The sequence below is a fragment of the Leptonotus elevatus genome, chromosome 7 (assembly GCF_054856555.1).
Source record: "Leptonotus elevatus isolate MCC_2025b chromosome 7, RoL_Lele_1.0, whole genome shotgun sequence".
NCBI lineage: Eukaryota > Metazoa > Chordata > Actinopteri > Syngnathiformes > Syngnathidae > Leptonotus > Leptonotus elevatus.
The window spans coordinates 16,049,640-16,065,635 of NC_141245.1; the positions used below are offsets into that span (position 1 = coordinate 16,049,640).

At 40.5% G+C, this 15,996-nt stretch overlaps 1 protein-coding gene across 3 annotated transcripts in view; it reads right to left on the reverse strand.

Annotated features, from left to right (window-relative positions):
* Positions 1-7,969: 7,969 nt before the first annotated feature.
* arhgef12a (Rho guanine nucleotide exchange factor (GEF) 12a) overlaps positions 7,970-15,996 on the reverse strand; it is a 37,638-nt gene continuing 29,611 nt past the window's right edge. For 2 of the 3 annotated variants that reach the window (XM_086080232.1, XM_086080230.1), the window contains 18 exons: positions 15,830-15,862; positions 15,601-15,752; positions 15,336-15,482; positions 15,181-15,266; positions 14,469-14,594; positions 14,232-14,346; positions 13,722-13,822; positions 13,535-13,612; positions 12,898-12,973; positions 12,646-12,813; positions 12,473-12,560; positions 12,282-12,359; positions 12,091-12,185; positions 11,813-12,022; positions 10,768-11,001; positions 10,222-10,445; positions 10,083-10,146; positions 7,970-8,994 (listed from right to left, as the gene is read on the reverse strand). In XM_086080232.1, the coding sequence (XP_085936358.1) occupies positions 8,984-8,994; positions 10,083-10,146; positions 10,222-10,445; positions 10,768-11,001; positions 11,813-12,022; positions 12,091-12,185; positions 12,282-12,359; positions 12,473-12,560; positions 12,646-12,813; positions 12,898-12,973; positions 13,535-13,612; positions 13,722-13,822; positions 14,232-14,346; positions 14,469-14,594; positions 15,181-15,266; positions 15,336-15,482; positions 15,601-15,752; positions 15,830-15,862 (2,086 nt within the window). In that variant the 3' untranslated portion in view covers positions 7,970-8,983. The remainder of the gene's footprint in view (positions 8,995-10,082; positions 10,147-10,221; positions 10,446-10,767; positions 11,002-11,812; positions 12,023-12,090; positions 12,186-12,281; positions 12,360-12,472; positions 12,561-12,645; positions 12,814-12,897; positions 12,974-13,534; positions 13,613-13,721; positions 13,823-14,231; positions 14,347-14,468; positions 14,595-15,180; positions 15,267-15,335; positions 15,483-15,600; positions 15,753-15,829; positions 15,863-15,996) is intronic. The other variant, XM_086080231.1, reaches the window with a different exon arrangement.

Below are 15,996 nucleotides of genomic sequence, written 5' to 3' on the forward strand. Positions count from 1 at the left end.
GCGCTTCGGTGCTAAAAATAGAACGGTGTGTGTTTTGTTTTATAACACCGAAAAAAAAAACCCATTAATTTTCTGGCAGCTGGGGCGTCAAAAAATACAGTGAAATTGCAGAAGGTTTTTTTGTCCATAATTAAAATACAATTGGTAGATTTTGCCTTATTTTCAGGTTGTTTTTAATGTTTAAGTAGACACTTTTTCACATTTTAAAACAATTGAATTCCCCAGAAACATAGTAAGTAAATGTATTATGAACAGTAATGCTTAAAATTACAGAAATGTGCTGTTATTAGTGGATATTAATGCCATAATTTTATGGGAAGTGGTTGTATAATAATTTGTGCTTGATGTAATATAACAGTATATGACCAAAAAAAATGTGATTCATCTTTTAAAACGTGTAAAAAAAAAACTGTTGAAAAACTAGATATTGGGTTTAAAATTGCAACAGTTCAGTATTTTGGCGCTTTTACACCTTACAAGGCCCTCAAACTGCTTTACTGTACATTTTGACTATACTCATTCACCCTCTGGTGACACAAGACCAGGTTCAAGTGTGGGATCAGTATCTTGCTCAAGAATACTTCGACATGGTCACAAAATGGATCAAACCCACAACCTCAGGGATACCAAACAACCACTCTACCACTGAGCCACGTCACCCAACTCATGCCAGAAAATGGTCATTTAGTTGCAACTCAAGCTTATTATGTTGGGGGTTGTCCCACTTCCTGTTCCTGTTTTGGTTTGGATTGAACATTTAAAACTTCTTGGTTATGAGTCAACCTCTATTTCACCGTGATGCCATAACAATCAATATTCTATATAATATTTTAAAAAATCTCCATGTTTTTATATATGGTCGGATGTATGCCAAGACTGGTAAGAAGAAGAAAAAAAAAAAGACAAATAAAGAAGAAATGTACATTTTTAAGGGCTCTTTGTCCAAGCATATATTTTCAGTAAACATAACATTACACCTGGCTGTGGAAACTGCACACGCGAGAGCATCCAAGCGTTACCCTAAGATAGAGCAGAACGCCAATCGATGCTCTCAAGAATCATCTCAAGAGTGCTCTAGTCCACGCTCACAACCACAAGATCAATCAAAAATCATGAAGATGGCCGCCTGACCTTCTACTTGTGGGACGTACCTGGCTCTCCCGAGGCCATCTCCAATGCCATTCAGAATTGAAAATGAGTCATGCACCTGCAGAGGAACATTTGAATGATCGCTAATTCACTGTGTTGTTTTTATTCCGCTCCATTAATGTGGTCTGGCTGCCAGTCACCAGTCCAGACTTGATTAGAGGGTTAAATAGCACCAATTACAAGAAGCCCTTCCCTCGCTTTAGAGTGGTCTGCAGTCTGCACACTTTGTTTTCGCCATTGGGGAGTGCACGACCTCCGTCGACACTGACGGAACTAAAAAGGCCTCGCGGGGCCAGCTGTTAACTAAACATGCTGTCAGAAGGATGCGTCTATTCTCTGCTGGGAATATTGAAACAAACCCATACAGTACTGTATGTTCTCCCTTGTAATTAAGGGGCTGTTTATTTGATACGGTGTTGTTTACGCCATTTGTTTCCATTAAAAATGCGCTTTTGAAGCCTGAAACAAGTCTCAAACAGGGCACTTGGAACATGGGCCGCACTAGAAATTAACATCAAATACCCGTGGGAACCATATAATTGTAAATCTAATCATTTTGAATATAGCCGTATACCACATTGACACACAAAGGTCAAGGCCCAGCTACGCTAACATCAATACGAAAAGTCCAAGTTCTAACAATTACGGTAGGTTCTCCTCCAGTACCATCTGGTGCTTTGCAAAACTCCAGAGTCAACCTACGGTATGTTGAGACGGCTCACCTTCACGCTTGACTGCAAATAATCAGCACCCGCTGCATTCTCGCAAGACCGCATGGTGCTGTCAGACGAGCGGAAGGATGCCACGGAAAGCCCTTTCCGCAGGTTCCGAATGAGTCGTTCCGGGCCCCCGTCCTGCGGAGAGCCGACCCGACTGACAAAGAGTCGTTTCCCATTCTGCTCAGGCTTTGTTGTTGTTCTTTTCTCACTCTTATCTTCTTTTGCGCTTTGGTTCTGACATTAACATTGGAGCATTATTGATCAGCACTCTGCAGAAGCTTGTCAGACAGATTAAATCACCTGACCCGGGCTCGGTCCCTTCTGCATAGGCCCACCATCTTGCACGGAGGGGCATGCGTTACTGCCTTATCGGGCGGTCTCCTTCGCTCAATATGGAATATCCTATTTTCAGGGAATGTGTTTTTCTTCACATGGACACGAGGTGTTCGTAGTCATCTTTTACGCCGATATGTATATGGAAATGGAAATACAAAACGGGCCGGATATGAAACAAGGTGAGATTAGATTGTGGGCGCCTGACAGACATTTTTAAGGATGAATTAATTTGTCAGTGAAAATTTGATTCCGTTTCCTTGAGGAGATTCACCCGTGACCACAAACTTCTTTCCCGCGCCTCCCTCTGAAGATGGAGGCCTCCTTGAAATTCGCTGTTTACAAATACTGTCAATGTAAAACAAACCTGTTCAGCTTCAAAGCTCATGTAAAATTCATGCTCATGCTTTAAACATAAAGTCAAGCAGCAGACGGGCATCAGCAACTCATTAGAGGACAGCATGTTGTAATTATGGATGGGATATTAAGCGCACTGCGGAACGGAAGCCTGTTCATTCTGTACATGCTTTCGTAGAACAATCACACAGTGAAATTAAATGGTGTGCGCTCCAGACAAAACAAAAGGGCCCTTTCTTAAATAACCTTTTGGGACACGGCGAACGAGAGAGAGCCTTGTATTTTATATATTTTTTAAATATTTTCATATTTTATAAAAACTTATTCTATGTTATTTATAACCTCGTATGATCTTTTGTTTTAGCACGTTGGGAGATGGCCAAGCTAACTTCGCTCGTTGGCCAACTCCAAGATCTTTTAACTACTGTAAACCATAGCCATAAATGAAATGAATATAATTAGCATTAAAAGAAATCATCAAAATTCAAATATGACAAAAATAGGTCAAATTCAGTGCAAGCTGAGCTTTTCCGGCAGCATGTTTCCATTGTTACAATGCGGAACCGGCGCGAGGTAAATGGCAGGTCCAGTTTAGTTATAGTTGTTGGGACAGAGCAAGAAAGGTTTTGATAATGGTGAGTGCATTGTCTTGTTTAGCGCTGTTGAACTGTTAACCAAGATACATAGCTTTTGGCATTAGCTAAATAACACAACTACCGGTCACCAGATTCTGACTTTAATCTCAGAATTCTCACATTATTCTCAGAATTCTGACTTTAAAGTGAACATTTTCACAATTCTGACTTTATTCTCTGAATTATGACTTCAAAGTGAGAATTCTGACTTTATTCTCTGAATTTTCACTTTAAAGTGAGAATTGTGAAAATGTTCACTTTAAAGTCAGAATTCTGAGAATAAAGTCAGAATTCTGAGAATGAAGTGAGAATTCTGAGAATAAAGTCAGAATTCTGAGATTAAAGTCAGAATTCTCACTTCATTCTCAGAATTCATATTTTAAAGTCAGAATTTAAAATTCTGGTGAATAAAGTGAGAATTCTGAGATTAAAGTCAGAATCTGGTGATTTAAAGTCACAATTCTCACTTCATTCTCAGAATTCATATTTTAAAGTTAAAATTCTCACTTTATTCTCAGAATTCTGACTTCAAAGTGAGAATTGCCACAATTCTCACTTTCAAGTCAGAATTCTCATTTTAAAGTGAAAATTCTGGGAATAAAGTCAGAATCCTGCCAAACTTTGTTTTCTCTCTATTCACTGGCCCTAATCCTCTTCCGTAGAATTTATTATATATTTGATTTCCAGCGAAAATGTAGCATCACGAGTCTTAATTTTGAAAATCTGGTCACCCTACTTTAAAAAAAGAAACTGGTATCAGACAGTTTTTAGGAGACATATGTGGGCCCCTGGGAATCTCAGGGCCCCAAGCATTTGCCTAATGATAGCGCTAAGGATTTGATTCCTTTTTAACATCTTGCTTACAACACGTAGCAGTCCGGGCGGGTCAGCGACGCAGGTGTATTCCCAGTTAGCGGTGGTCCTGCCACAGAACATCGATTGCTGCTGAGGAGGTGCGCTCACTTAATCCCAGGTCTGCTCCCAAGTCACATTTCCACAGAGGCTACAGAGTTAAGAGGCCAGCAGAGCGCGATGCTAAAGCGTTTTAGCCAACTCTTCCATCAAAGTGCTGCGTAGTAATTAGACAGGGTTAATACCGAACCACAGGGTTATTTTATTTTATTGGCCAGCCTGATTCTGTAGTGCGCGGCCTAACTTATCCCTCGGATTGTTTGTCAAACATGACTTAAATAGATTTAATGCTCCAATCACTTCATTCGCCTGAGCGTGTGATTTTAACACATTTTCTTGTAGCTTAGCATGGCTAAACTAGCTAAATGAACTGCCGTAACTACATATTAAAAATAGGGTAAAGACGGCACACGCAATTAAAATACACACTCATGTAAAAAATATTGCAAGGAGCAGCAGTGTGATTCAATTCTACACGTGGATGCTGCATGAATTGCCTACACTGGTAAACAAATCAATAAATATGAGACACTTGTGGGTGCATTAACATATTGATGAGAAACTCGCAATCTATTCAGCGGCGTGCGCATGTGTTAATGGGAACATGTATAGTATTATGCATACAGTATATGCGCAGTCATCATTATTGTCGCACGGGATGATTGCAAAAGCTGAAGAAAAGGGATTGCTTCCCTGTCACAGGTAAATCATTTCGTCAAGCATCCTTATCTTGGAATTAATCGCCATGGCAACATCGTCCCACTACGGTGTGAGGTGAACGCAGCCAATCTGTGACATATGTATCCAATTAGCATCCGAAGCAGGGGTGGGCAGCCTTTTTGGCATCTGGGGCCATTTTACGTGTATGAAGTCCTGATGCAACAACTGAACAAATGTGTACTACATGAACGATGTTGGACGGATTTTTAAAACAGTTACTCTGAGCTTATTTCTTTTTGGAATGCATAGTTGGACAGACAAGTGCAGTATAAACAGTTGAGGACAAAATTATTAGCCGTATTTTTTTTTTTACAGACCAAGGAATTTTCAACATAGCATATCTGGACATACTAGTTTTGTTTAGAAGGCCCAAACTATTTATATTTCTACACCAAATCGGAATTAATCACGAAAAAACAAAAACGACCTGGGACGTTATTATTATCCCCCTTTAAGAAATGATCATTTATTCACTCATTGCACAAACCACCTTTGTGCAATGATGTGATTTAACTTCAATGTATGTGCTTAAAGGTGATCAGGTGAATCTGGGGATTTGACTCAAATTTCAGTTTTAAAAAATATTTTAAAAGCCTCAGTATGGGTCATTGAGCTCTCCGTTGAGAAATGTACTAGGATGTCCACAAAGGCAGTGTTAAAAAAAAAGGGGGGGGGGGGGCTAATAGTTTTTACATTACAAAAAGCTTTTTCGGTCTTTTTTTGTAAGAGGGTAAAATTCTGTCCCTTCCACACGAGATTACACAATTACACTTGACTTGACTCTTTAATGCGCTTTTTTTTTAAGCCTCATCTTTAAACTTATATGAATATGCTTTACAAAACGTGCTCCAAAGTTTCTACATTCATTTATTAATTTATGAGCATAGTACGTAACATTATAAATATATCGAGTCAGCGATTAGTTAGCCGGCACCGCCAGTTATCACTTGGTGGTGCTAAAGTACCATTAAGCTTTTTTGTGACGTACTCGACTATCTTTGGTTGAAATGAAAACATTACAACAAAGTAAAATTTTTGTATAGATTTTTGAAAAAGAAAAGAAAAAAAAAGTTTCCCGCTAGACACCAGCAATGGGCATTTACTCTGTTTTACTGTTTGACACTATATTGCTGTATTGACTGATTAATTATTTTTGGTGGGGGCAACGTTGGACAGTCTTTGCATTGACCCACTCTCACCTTGTCTTCATCCTCGTTGTCGCCTCATCCTCTTTCCTCAGCAGCAGAAGTGTCCAGATCGGTGGAAAACCAGACGCAAACGACGGAATAGTGACAATTCCAAACATACGGGCATTTCTGATTATTCCCCAATGCAACACAATGCTAGTAACGCTTCCTTCGTACGGTGAAAACGAACGACGGGTTGTAATGCTTTTGCCTGTGACTATCATACAAACCACACAGATTGTTATAGTAGCTCAACGACATCTCATCACATTTTTTAAATCAAAATAATACTCACAAATCGGAGTGGAGCGATTTCTTTCACCGAAAGGACCGCCATTTTCACTTGTGACGTCATCACGGAATTGTCAATTGCCAGTGATAAATACAACTAATGTGTGACACACACACACTAGTCTAATCAATAGTTACTTAAAAAAACAAAAACAAGGTGCACATTTTTACAGTGGTAGCCTAGTTGTTGAATAGACAAAGTGTGCCACCTGTTGGCAACGTTTAACACTCCATTCAATTCCAGCCATCCATTTTCTATAGCAGGTCCTCATTTGAGTCAAAAAGAGCTAGCATAAATCCAGTTTACACCCTTGGCCCTCTGGCAATTGCAGAGCACTCCAAAATACAGTCAGGTTAAAAATAAAATAAAAAATAAAAATGTCACCGCCACCCCCAAAATGAAAAATGAAGTATACAAGCTAAAAATGATAATAATAATAATAAAAAAGTCACCAAGCCATAGTTTGGTCACTCCTACACTAAACCATTTTACTGCCGTGTTTCACTCATGCTCAGTTCGAGAAAACAATTGCATCATTAAACCATGACCTTCTAGTCAGCCAACTCAAGCGTCTTGTATTATACGCGATGCCAAATCAATAGCGTTTCTTATTATGACATAGCAAGAGCAGACAGTATGAAGAACGTTAATAATGAGGTCACAAGGACATCTTGCACTGGACGTCCCTCTCTAAGCCCACCAGGCATCCTCCAGTTGTTTATGAGTCCGTTTGAGCACAAGCATGTTCTACTAAGGTCATCAAATGACTCTTTTGACTAACATCCAGCCTATATGGAAGCAATGTTAGAAAAATCGAAGAAAAATTGGAACCACTTATATTGTACAGGAGCCATGTTCCGATGATCTGCCGTCATAACTACTGGAGCTTGACGAGCCAATGAAATCATGACTGTTATTGATTTTGACAGAAAGACATATGGAGAACTGAATTTGTAGCCAGCAGAGCAGACCAAAAACAACAACAAAAAAAGATCTCCAACATCTTATGCTGGAATCAATAGGCAGCGTAGGTGCATGTCGAGCAAAATCAATACAATTCTGACAAAAGGGAAAAGACAATCTTGTATCGGACATCATTTTTTTAAATCAGCAGTGGCCTCATTCTTTCGCATCACCTTACTTAGATGTAGACGATAGATAATTAAAAGTGGGTTAAAAAGATAATGAAGGTGCATCAAACCAATCTAAAACCAACCACAGCTAAATCGGCCATCTTGTTTTTCTTCTCTTTTAATAATCTGCATCGCTGGTCAGTATGATGTATTTTATGTACATTTTGTAATATTTTGTCATCGTCATTGCTCGTTATCATGACCGACCGACAGTCTGCAATTAGTTTTGCCATTTGAAATTGGAGATAGCCGATAAACGGTATCGCAACATCCAATCAAAAATGACGTTGCATCACATGAGCTTTTCACAAAATGACTTTTCCGGATACAAAGCGAGATTCTCAAATATCCACATTTCTCATCCATTTTCTCTCTTTGTACTGTACTTTGTATTGTAATATGCACATATACACTACTTGACAATGGCATAGTGTTGTTTGTAGTTCAAAACAAAAACAATACAGTAATATGGGTGCAACCTCAAAAAAGCTGTTCTATAAAAATCCAAGCGCGCATTCTAAATACCGCGTCATTTCCTTTCCAATGGGTCATGGCACCATTTATTTATTAAAGTTATGCATAACCTTCCAACATGATCATGTACAGTACATGTTGAACTTCATGACAGGATTAGAGAAGACAGATAGCAGGCAGTTAGGACGAGTGGTGGGCCCTCCTCCAGGAAGAGGAATGACACACCCGCAAGCAGGACGACCAAAAAGGACACAAAGAGGGGAGGAAGAAGAGGATCACATCCATAAGGGGGGAGGAAGAAGAAGAAGAAGAAGAACAGGACCAGATCAGAGTCCCGGCGACTCTTCATTCTAGTTCAACGCCACACAGGAAATCGTGTGAAGTCCTCCATTTTTATGACAACACAGAGAGAGAGGGGGGGGGGGGTGTCTATACACGGACCTCTTTTAGGGGGACTACACTGCAAGAGAGGGTGAGCTTTGCTAACACTCACACCAAGCATATGTGACTGAAGACGAAAGAAAGAAAGGAGGTACAGCCAAAGCAGCAACAGCATGCACGCAATGCAGGAAAAAACGTTTTTTTTTCTTTAAAAAAATTAGAACCAAACAAAAGGAAAATAAATACATCTTGGGATAAAAAAAAAAAAATCTTAATACATTATCTTAAATTTTTCCTTTTCTCGCTTTGTGTTTCATATATCTAAATATATATATACATAGCCTTTTATGTATATATATATGTGCTGTATATAAACCCACATTTCTTTGTACATTTTGGTATAAGTTCTCTTTCTTGCAAGGGGGAGGGGTTAAGGTGGAAATATGGGTGATTGCCTTGTGCTGATAGGGAGGCGACTCCGCCCCTTTAAGTCTCTTGTTCTCGGTAGCGACAAAAAGGACAAGAGGATGGGTGGGGGTGGGGGGCATATGGGTGGGGGGGTCGGGCTCAGCAGTGAGAGGACAAGCTTATAGAAGGTCCACCATGTCCAGGACACACGCACACAACAAAGGTGGTAGCAATACTCTTAGGCCCTCCCCCTCCGAGACAGAAGGTGCAGTTGAGACGTCCACTATCTCTTTTCTGGGGAGAGACAATGAGCAAAGAGACAAATGCTGTAACAATGGAATTACATAATAAAAAGTGGTAAATGTAAAATTTTAAATAAGTGGGCACACAGTTCTATAATATACAACATTAATTTCACCTTTTTTTAAGCTGCTTTTATATATTTTTTAATCCTTTTTTTTTTTAGAGGTGTCAGACGATTGAAATCGTAATTAATCGCATGACTTCAATAGTTAACTCACGATTAATCACACATTTTACATCTGTTCTAAATGTACAATAAAAATGTGTTTTCATACTCTCGTTAACATAAAACATTTTTTTAAACTAATAGAAATATGGCTGCCTCTTTTAGTCATTGATACAGTAATTTCAGAATAATTCATAAAATTGAGTTAAAATTAAAACGATGTACTGTACTGTAAAAAACTAGTGTGATATTGATTTATGTTGAGGTAATTTTTCTGCCACTAGATGGCATATTTGCATTTGTAAGACGCTGGTGACAGCTCAGTGCATTTTTCTTTTCATGTTAGGAGCTATCTAATCTTTAACATTAAGTAACGTGGGAAATTCTTTAAAAAAATTTAAATTGTAAAGTACAACTTGACGGCAATTTCCACAATATAAATTATATATTAATATTATTCATATTAATTATTTAATATTAATATGTCCTTTATAATTACATTCATCACTTTCAAATTTTGTCTATTTCGTTGCGACTGGAATTACCCCAGTACAGGCTTTCCAAGTATGGGGCGGTCATTCATCGCACGTAAAAAAATAAATAAATGGTAGCATTAGATGGATTTTAAATTAACTTAAAAATTAATGCACAAATTTTGACACCCCTATTTTATTTTATTTAACTTTTTAATAAAATACGTGAAGTAGTCATACGCAGAAAAAAAAAAAAGTTATATAATACGCATTTAAATTATTTGTTGTTTTAAAAAATGATTCTCTTTTTAGTCAACTGGCTATTGTTTGTGTGCTTTTTCCACAAATGATTTTCTTCAGGGTTTCGATTAGTTTACAGCGCCACATGTTGCTTTGATAGCCTGTAAATATGATGATTAGCCTAACATCAGTCGAGCTACCTTTGTTTCCCTCCGAGTGTCTTTCCGGCCTCTGACGAAGATTATTGTACTTGGCTTCAACCTCCTGGAAGGAGGAAAAGAAGAATGGCGAGATTGTCCAATGTAAATATCCGTGATCGTTTGGGTGATGGATGCTTACCTTCAGATGGTTGAGGTTAGCCTGAAGGTTTCGCAGGTGAGACAGGACTTGTCTGCTAAAAGATGAGAGGCTGCCGGCGTGCGACGCCGAGGAAAACCTCAGATTGATGCCCGAGTCGGCAGCGCAGCCTTGCGATGCGCTCAGCTGCTTCCCGGCGGGCGACATGTCGTCGTCGGTGCTGCTCTCGCCTGGCCCGCCGTATCCTTCCAGGACCAAAAATCCTGCTGAGAAAGATTCATAGGACAGTGACATAAGTGTCAAGAGTATGAAAACCTAGAAAAAAATTATTGTACATATAGAACAGATATAAAATTCCTGATTAATCTTTTAATCGATTAATTAATTTTTTTATATCTGTTCTAAGAGTACAATAAAAAAATCTAGGATTTCATACTCTTGTTAACAAAAGTGGAACAAATGTGAAACTAATAGAAATAGTCCAAATATTTTTTTTACGTATATAGCCGTCGATGGCAGTGAATGAGTTAATTTGTTTCAGGAGCAAAAAATAAATAAAAATAAATAAAAGCTTGTCTCTGAAATCACCATAATCTTCGGGAGAGTCGAAGAATCCCGTGTCGCCGGAGCCCAAGTCCTGGGCGGGGTCCTCGGTGGTCTGGGAGTTGTTTCTCTCTGAGCCGTTGTGGACCATCACGCGTTTCTCCACGGGTGTCCTCAGGGAGGTGGTCCTGAGGAGGCGGGCCCCTGTGGAGCGCTTGGTTCGCTCTGCGGCCTCCTGCGACATGAGCTGCGTCACCAACACCTGCTTCAACGCTGACACTGCCGAGAAAAGAGGAACTTTAGTTCCAAGCCAATCAATTTTGTATGCAGTGCAACCTTCAAAAGGCAAAGGCATGCCATTTTGAGTTCAACCACAATTTTCAGAAAAATATGCCACAAATATGCAAATCTCGCAAGACTTCATCTAAAGCAGGGGTCACCAACCTTTGTGAAATTGACAGCTACTTTTTGGTTACTGATTAATTCAGAAGGCTACAATTTGACACACACACTCTTTAAGTAACAAATTTGCTCAAACTATTTAGGGATAAATCATCAACTCTTATTAGCCTGCTAGCTTTTCTCCACAAACGCCATGATTTGGTCATATACTCCATTGCAATACTACAACAGTTTTTTTGGTTTCTTTTTTTATTGTCATAATAAAATTCACAGCAATGCAAGTGTGATTTAAAGATAAAAGCAAGATTTGATGCAGCTTTTTTTTTTTTAAATAGTAACACAAAAAAATTGACATGTGACTGGCGAGCTATTTTTAGAACAGGCATGCCCGCAGGCTACCCAACGGGTCCCTGGGGGCTACCTGGTGTCCGCAGGCATCACATTGATGACACTTAATCCAAAGGCTGTGTTGCTTTTTCTCGTACTTTATTTTTTATTTTTTTGGGTGATGACACCACCAATGTACAAATGAAACCACAGAACAAGAAATTGTATTTTGATGGGAGGCCACGGGAAAGGAGCTGGTTGCTCAATATTATATGAGTATAATTAGTCAATCAATTCACTTATTATGCTAATATTATATAAATAGGACATTGGTAAAGGCAGAACTTTTTTGTGTGCTCACATGTTTTCAGTGCTTCATCTGCTCTCGATGGGAACACGTTAAAGGAGTCTGCGCTGCTGCCATCTTCAGTCCCTCGATACGGAAGCTCTGGGTTGACAAAACCTTCCTCTTCCCCATCCTCTTCCTCCGCCTTCCCTGCCTCAAAAGGATTGTTGGAGGGTAGGGGGCTCGGAGTCACACGCCTCACAGCCGGACTGCTGCTCTCTTTATCTGAGAAGATAGTCAGTCATAAGCTTCCTCCGAAGGAGTACAGTGAAGAGGAGTGTGAGCCCGGTCACCTGTGGACTGAGTGCTGCCAATGGATGTGCGATCCGGGTCTTTACTCAGTCTCTTTACACCGGCCGTGATGATCTCCACACCATCTTGCTCCCCACTGGCAAACACATAAGGCCACATTAGCAACAATAAGATTACAGATTGAGGAAGGCTTTAAGAGGATCCGCTGTATTAAGATGTTGAATCGGCATACTCTGTCTGTGGCAAAGGTATGACGCTGTGGGGTTTGACTTTCATGGCTTCGGCTCTTTGCGTGATCAAATTCTGCCACCTGGTGGATGGAAAGAAAATAGCACATCCGCATTAAACTTCACCAGTAAACAATCTGTTGTTTGTAAAATATAAGGACAAGGCAGCCACAAAATTGAACAAAAGTTGTCGTACGTTCTCTGATCCGAGACCGTGGATGCCATCAGCTCATAGATCTGTGCGCCGTTGTCAGACATGGAGAGCACAAAGAAGGATTTGTTGTCTGACAGGAGAGAAGAAGAAAAGTGACGTTGAAGCTCTTCCTGAAGGCATCCAATCATATTGCGAGAGGCGGGCTGCGAGCGAACCTGTAGCCACCGAGCGCACCAGCACAGTGTTGAGCTTGATGATGGGGCTAAAGATGTGCTTGGTGTCGGCGGTGCCCGCCAAGTTCTTGCTGTGACATTTGAGGATGAGACGCTCGTCTTGTTTTTGGAGCAGGACCAGGATGTCCTCCAGTAGGAGAGTGTAAAGCTCTGGGAGTACACAGACAGACAGACCGATAGATAAGATCTGTTGGCTGACGACATGTGCGTTAATTAAATTTTTAGATGACAAACCAATGGTCTTGTCCTTGTTGACTTTCCATGACAGCGGCCCCTCGTGCACCATTGTTTTCTTGGTTAGATCCAGGTTCTGATCGAGGAAACAACACAAGTTTAAAGTAAAGTAAATACTAGGGATGAGCGAGTACCGACACCAGGTATCTGTATTGGGTCGATACACATCCTTATTTCAAGGTATCGGTACTTGTGCATTGTGGCCGTTTTACGATCATGAACTAGAAATGAGAAGAATAGAAAATTGCCATTCATTTCATGCAATGTTAAGGCAAAATGTTATATTGTGATATATAATGCTAACTTTTATTTTACTTTTTAAATTATCTTTCACTGTTTTTGGGGGGGTAACACAAAAGAACTAGCGGTATCGGTGACTAACAGATATCATCTTTTAATCCACTCCTGGTTGCATCATTCACTTGAAACATGCTATTGTTCACACACCAGTGCTGACTTTATGATACAATTCAAACTTTGGAGCAAACCAAAACAGCAGCACCTAGCGAGGAGACTCTTACCAGCAGCCACACAGTTGTTGTGAAGGAGTTGTGCATTATTGATAAAGTTACGTTACGCTATGGAGAAACTCGAGTGTGGAAAATGTTATCTAATAAGTTCTTATTTCTTTTATTACCTTTAGCTCCAGGATCATTGGGTTGTCTGTCTGCTTAAGGGAAGAAAGGTCCAGTCTTCTCTGATAGTCCTCTAGCCTCTGTAGTAGGGAAAATATGAGTTTTTTAAGAACTACAAGCTGCCAGAATGCGTCTGATGACTGAAAAACACCCCCCCCCCCCCACACACACACACACACACACACACACCTGCTTGTCTTCTGATTCCTTTACAGCCTGGTTGACATGATTGAGGATCTTTCGACAGCAGTCGGCTGCCTGCTTCACTTTGTCCTTCTCCACGGCATCATCTGAAATATAATGACATTAGCGGTGAAATAAGGCCCCCTCATGCAAATTTATACTCCCTCCATCCATTAACCCATTATAAATAAAACAGTTGGGCAATAGAACGGCATAAAACTTTGTTGTGGGTGGTTTCTCAGTGTGAGACCTGTATTGCAATGAACAAGGGTGGGAGGGCGATGATGGCACAAAATAATGAGTAAGACATTTATTAAATTGTGCACCACTGCTGCTGGACCATTAAAATGATAATCTCCCGTCTGTAATTCGCTAATCGCTGGCATGATGCCATACAAAGCTTGGCTTTAATATTAGCGGTGCCATCAACAATAGTGTGGGATTTGTTTGCATAAGAATGTACTCTAACAGTGATATCATTAAGGCAGTGAGCGAGCCACATGCATGGGGATTTACCTGTGTACTTGGAGATGTTGTCCAGCAGCAGGGGATACTTTGTGAACCTCAGCATCTCGATAGGAATAATGTCCTTCAGCTGCAGCCGCCGGCACAATCGGTTACTTTGTGCCTCCTGAGAAGCACGCCGGGTCCATTTTAGCACACAGAATGCAAATGACAGCATGAATAATTGAGAGCATTCATACTGTAAGACTCCTTTATGTTTACAGTAAAATGATCATGTCAGCTCATTACCTGGATGAACGAAATGAAGCGCGAGTCTTTCTTCTGCTTGGTCTTGATGATCTCCAGAGCAAACGGCTGATTACTGCAGAACGTCCCCACGGCCTGCTTGATCTTCTCCTCCTCTCCACCACTGAACTGTAAGCAGCCACACCGAGATGGCAAGGGGGCAAACACAGACAGACAGTGGCTCAGTTAATGTGGGTCAGGGGCAGTCGCCATGGTGACTGTGTTGAACCACCACATTGAGCAGGAACTCTCAGAAGGGGGCCAGGCTTACGTTCTCATAGCAGAGACAAGCTTAAATGTAGACTAGGCCCTCGGGAGGGAGCGTTTAGCCTACTTATGCCCTGTAGAGACATTTTAGACAAGCTTGCCTGCTGATACGTGGCTAAGCTACATTGCATATAGCACTCATTTGGTGATGCGGTTAAGTCAGCCAAATGTGGGGCATCGTTTGACATGACCACTGATCGGGAAAAGAGCTTCCATTGAATATTCACTGTTGTAGCACTACTTTTTGCATACACAATTTGAATATTAAACAAGGAAAGAAAACAAATCTGATAGTCATGTTCCTAAGTACACAAACGTTCACAATGACCAGATGTGAGAGTAAGAAAAGCAATCGCATGTTTTCTTTTGCCATCACGCAATTTCACTCTATCCGTCCTTCTGTAAAGTGAAAGCAGAAATGCTATTTCAGCTTGAGAACTGTACTCACCCAGGAGAGCAAGTCATCTCCTATCTGATCAATGACAGATGACTCGTTTCGTTTCCGTACTGCTGCCATTTGCTCCAAAATGGAAACTGAATTGAAAAGCAAAAGCAAGAAGTTAGTCAAGAGTGCGCAGGGGTGTTGAGTGTGTGTAAGCGCACCATGTAGTTGAAGAATCTCCTCCAAGTTGGTGAAGATGTTTTTGATGTCGGCAGGAGGCAGGATGGCATCTTTTGAAAGCTTCTGGTAGAAGACGTGATCCAAAACTCTCAGCATCCGAACGTGTGCACGCTCCGTGTAAAATAGCTCTGGAAACCCCAAGTAAATGTTAATTAAAGAAAATAAATATAGGACACATGGTTCCCAAAGTTCAATATTATGTTTGTTTGGTCTCTTTAGGACTACATGGAGATTTCAGTGCCTCACCATTGATAACTTCCTGTCTCTTGATTTCAAGAGGTCTGAGACCTGCCAGAACCTCCCGTCCCACCAGCTGCTGCCAGTTGAGGGGGTCATGTTCCGAGTCTGTTCCTTGGTCATCCTCGCTCTGGACATCAGTAGGTCCCAATCCCTCCAGCCTTGCAGAGACAAAAATGGACCGTTCACCACAGCACTTCTAGATTTCCAGAAATAACAGCAAGAAACACAACCTTACCTTCTGATGGCCTTTGGTGTTCCCTCATGGGTTCTACAACATAAACAAAGAAATCAGTGATCAAGCAGCAACTACCTCCCAGCTCATGTATAAGGGTGCTTATTATGCGTTTATTTTGTTACCCGTTTGTTCAATAAAGTAATTGAAAATGCACCAGCGTCTATGTC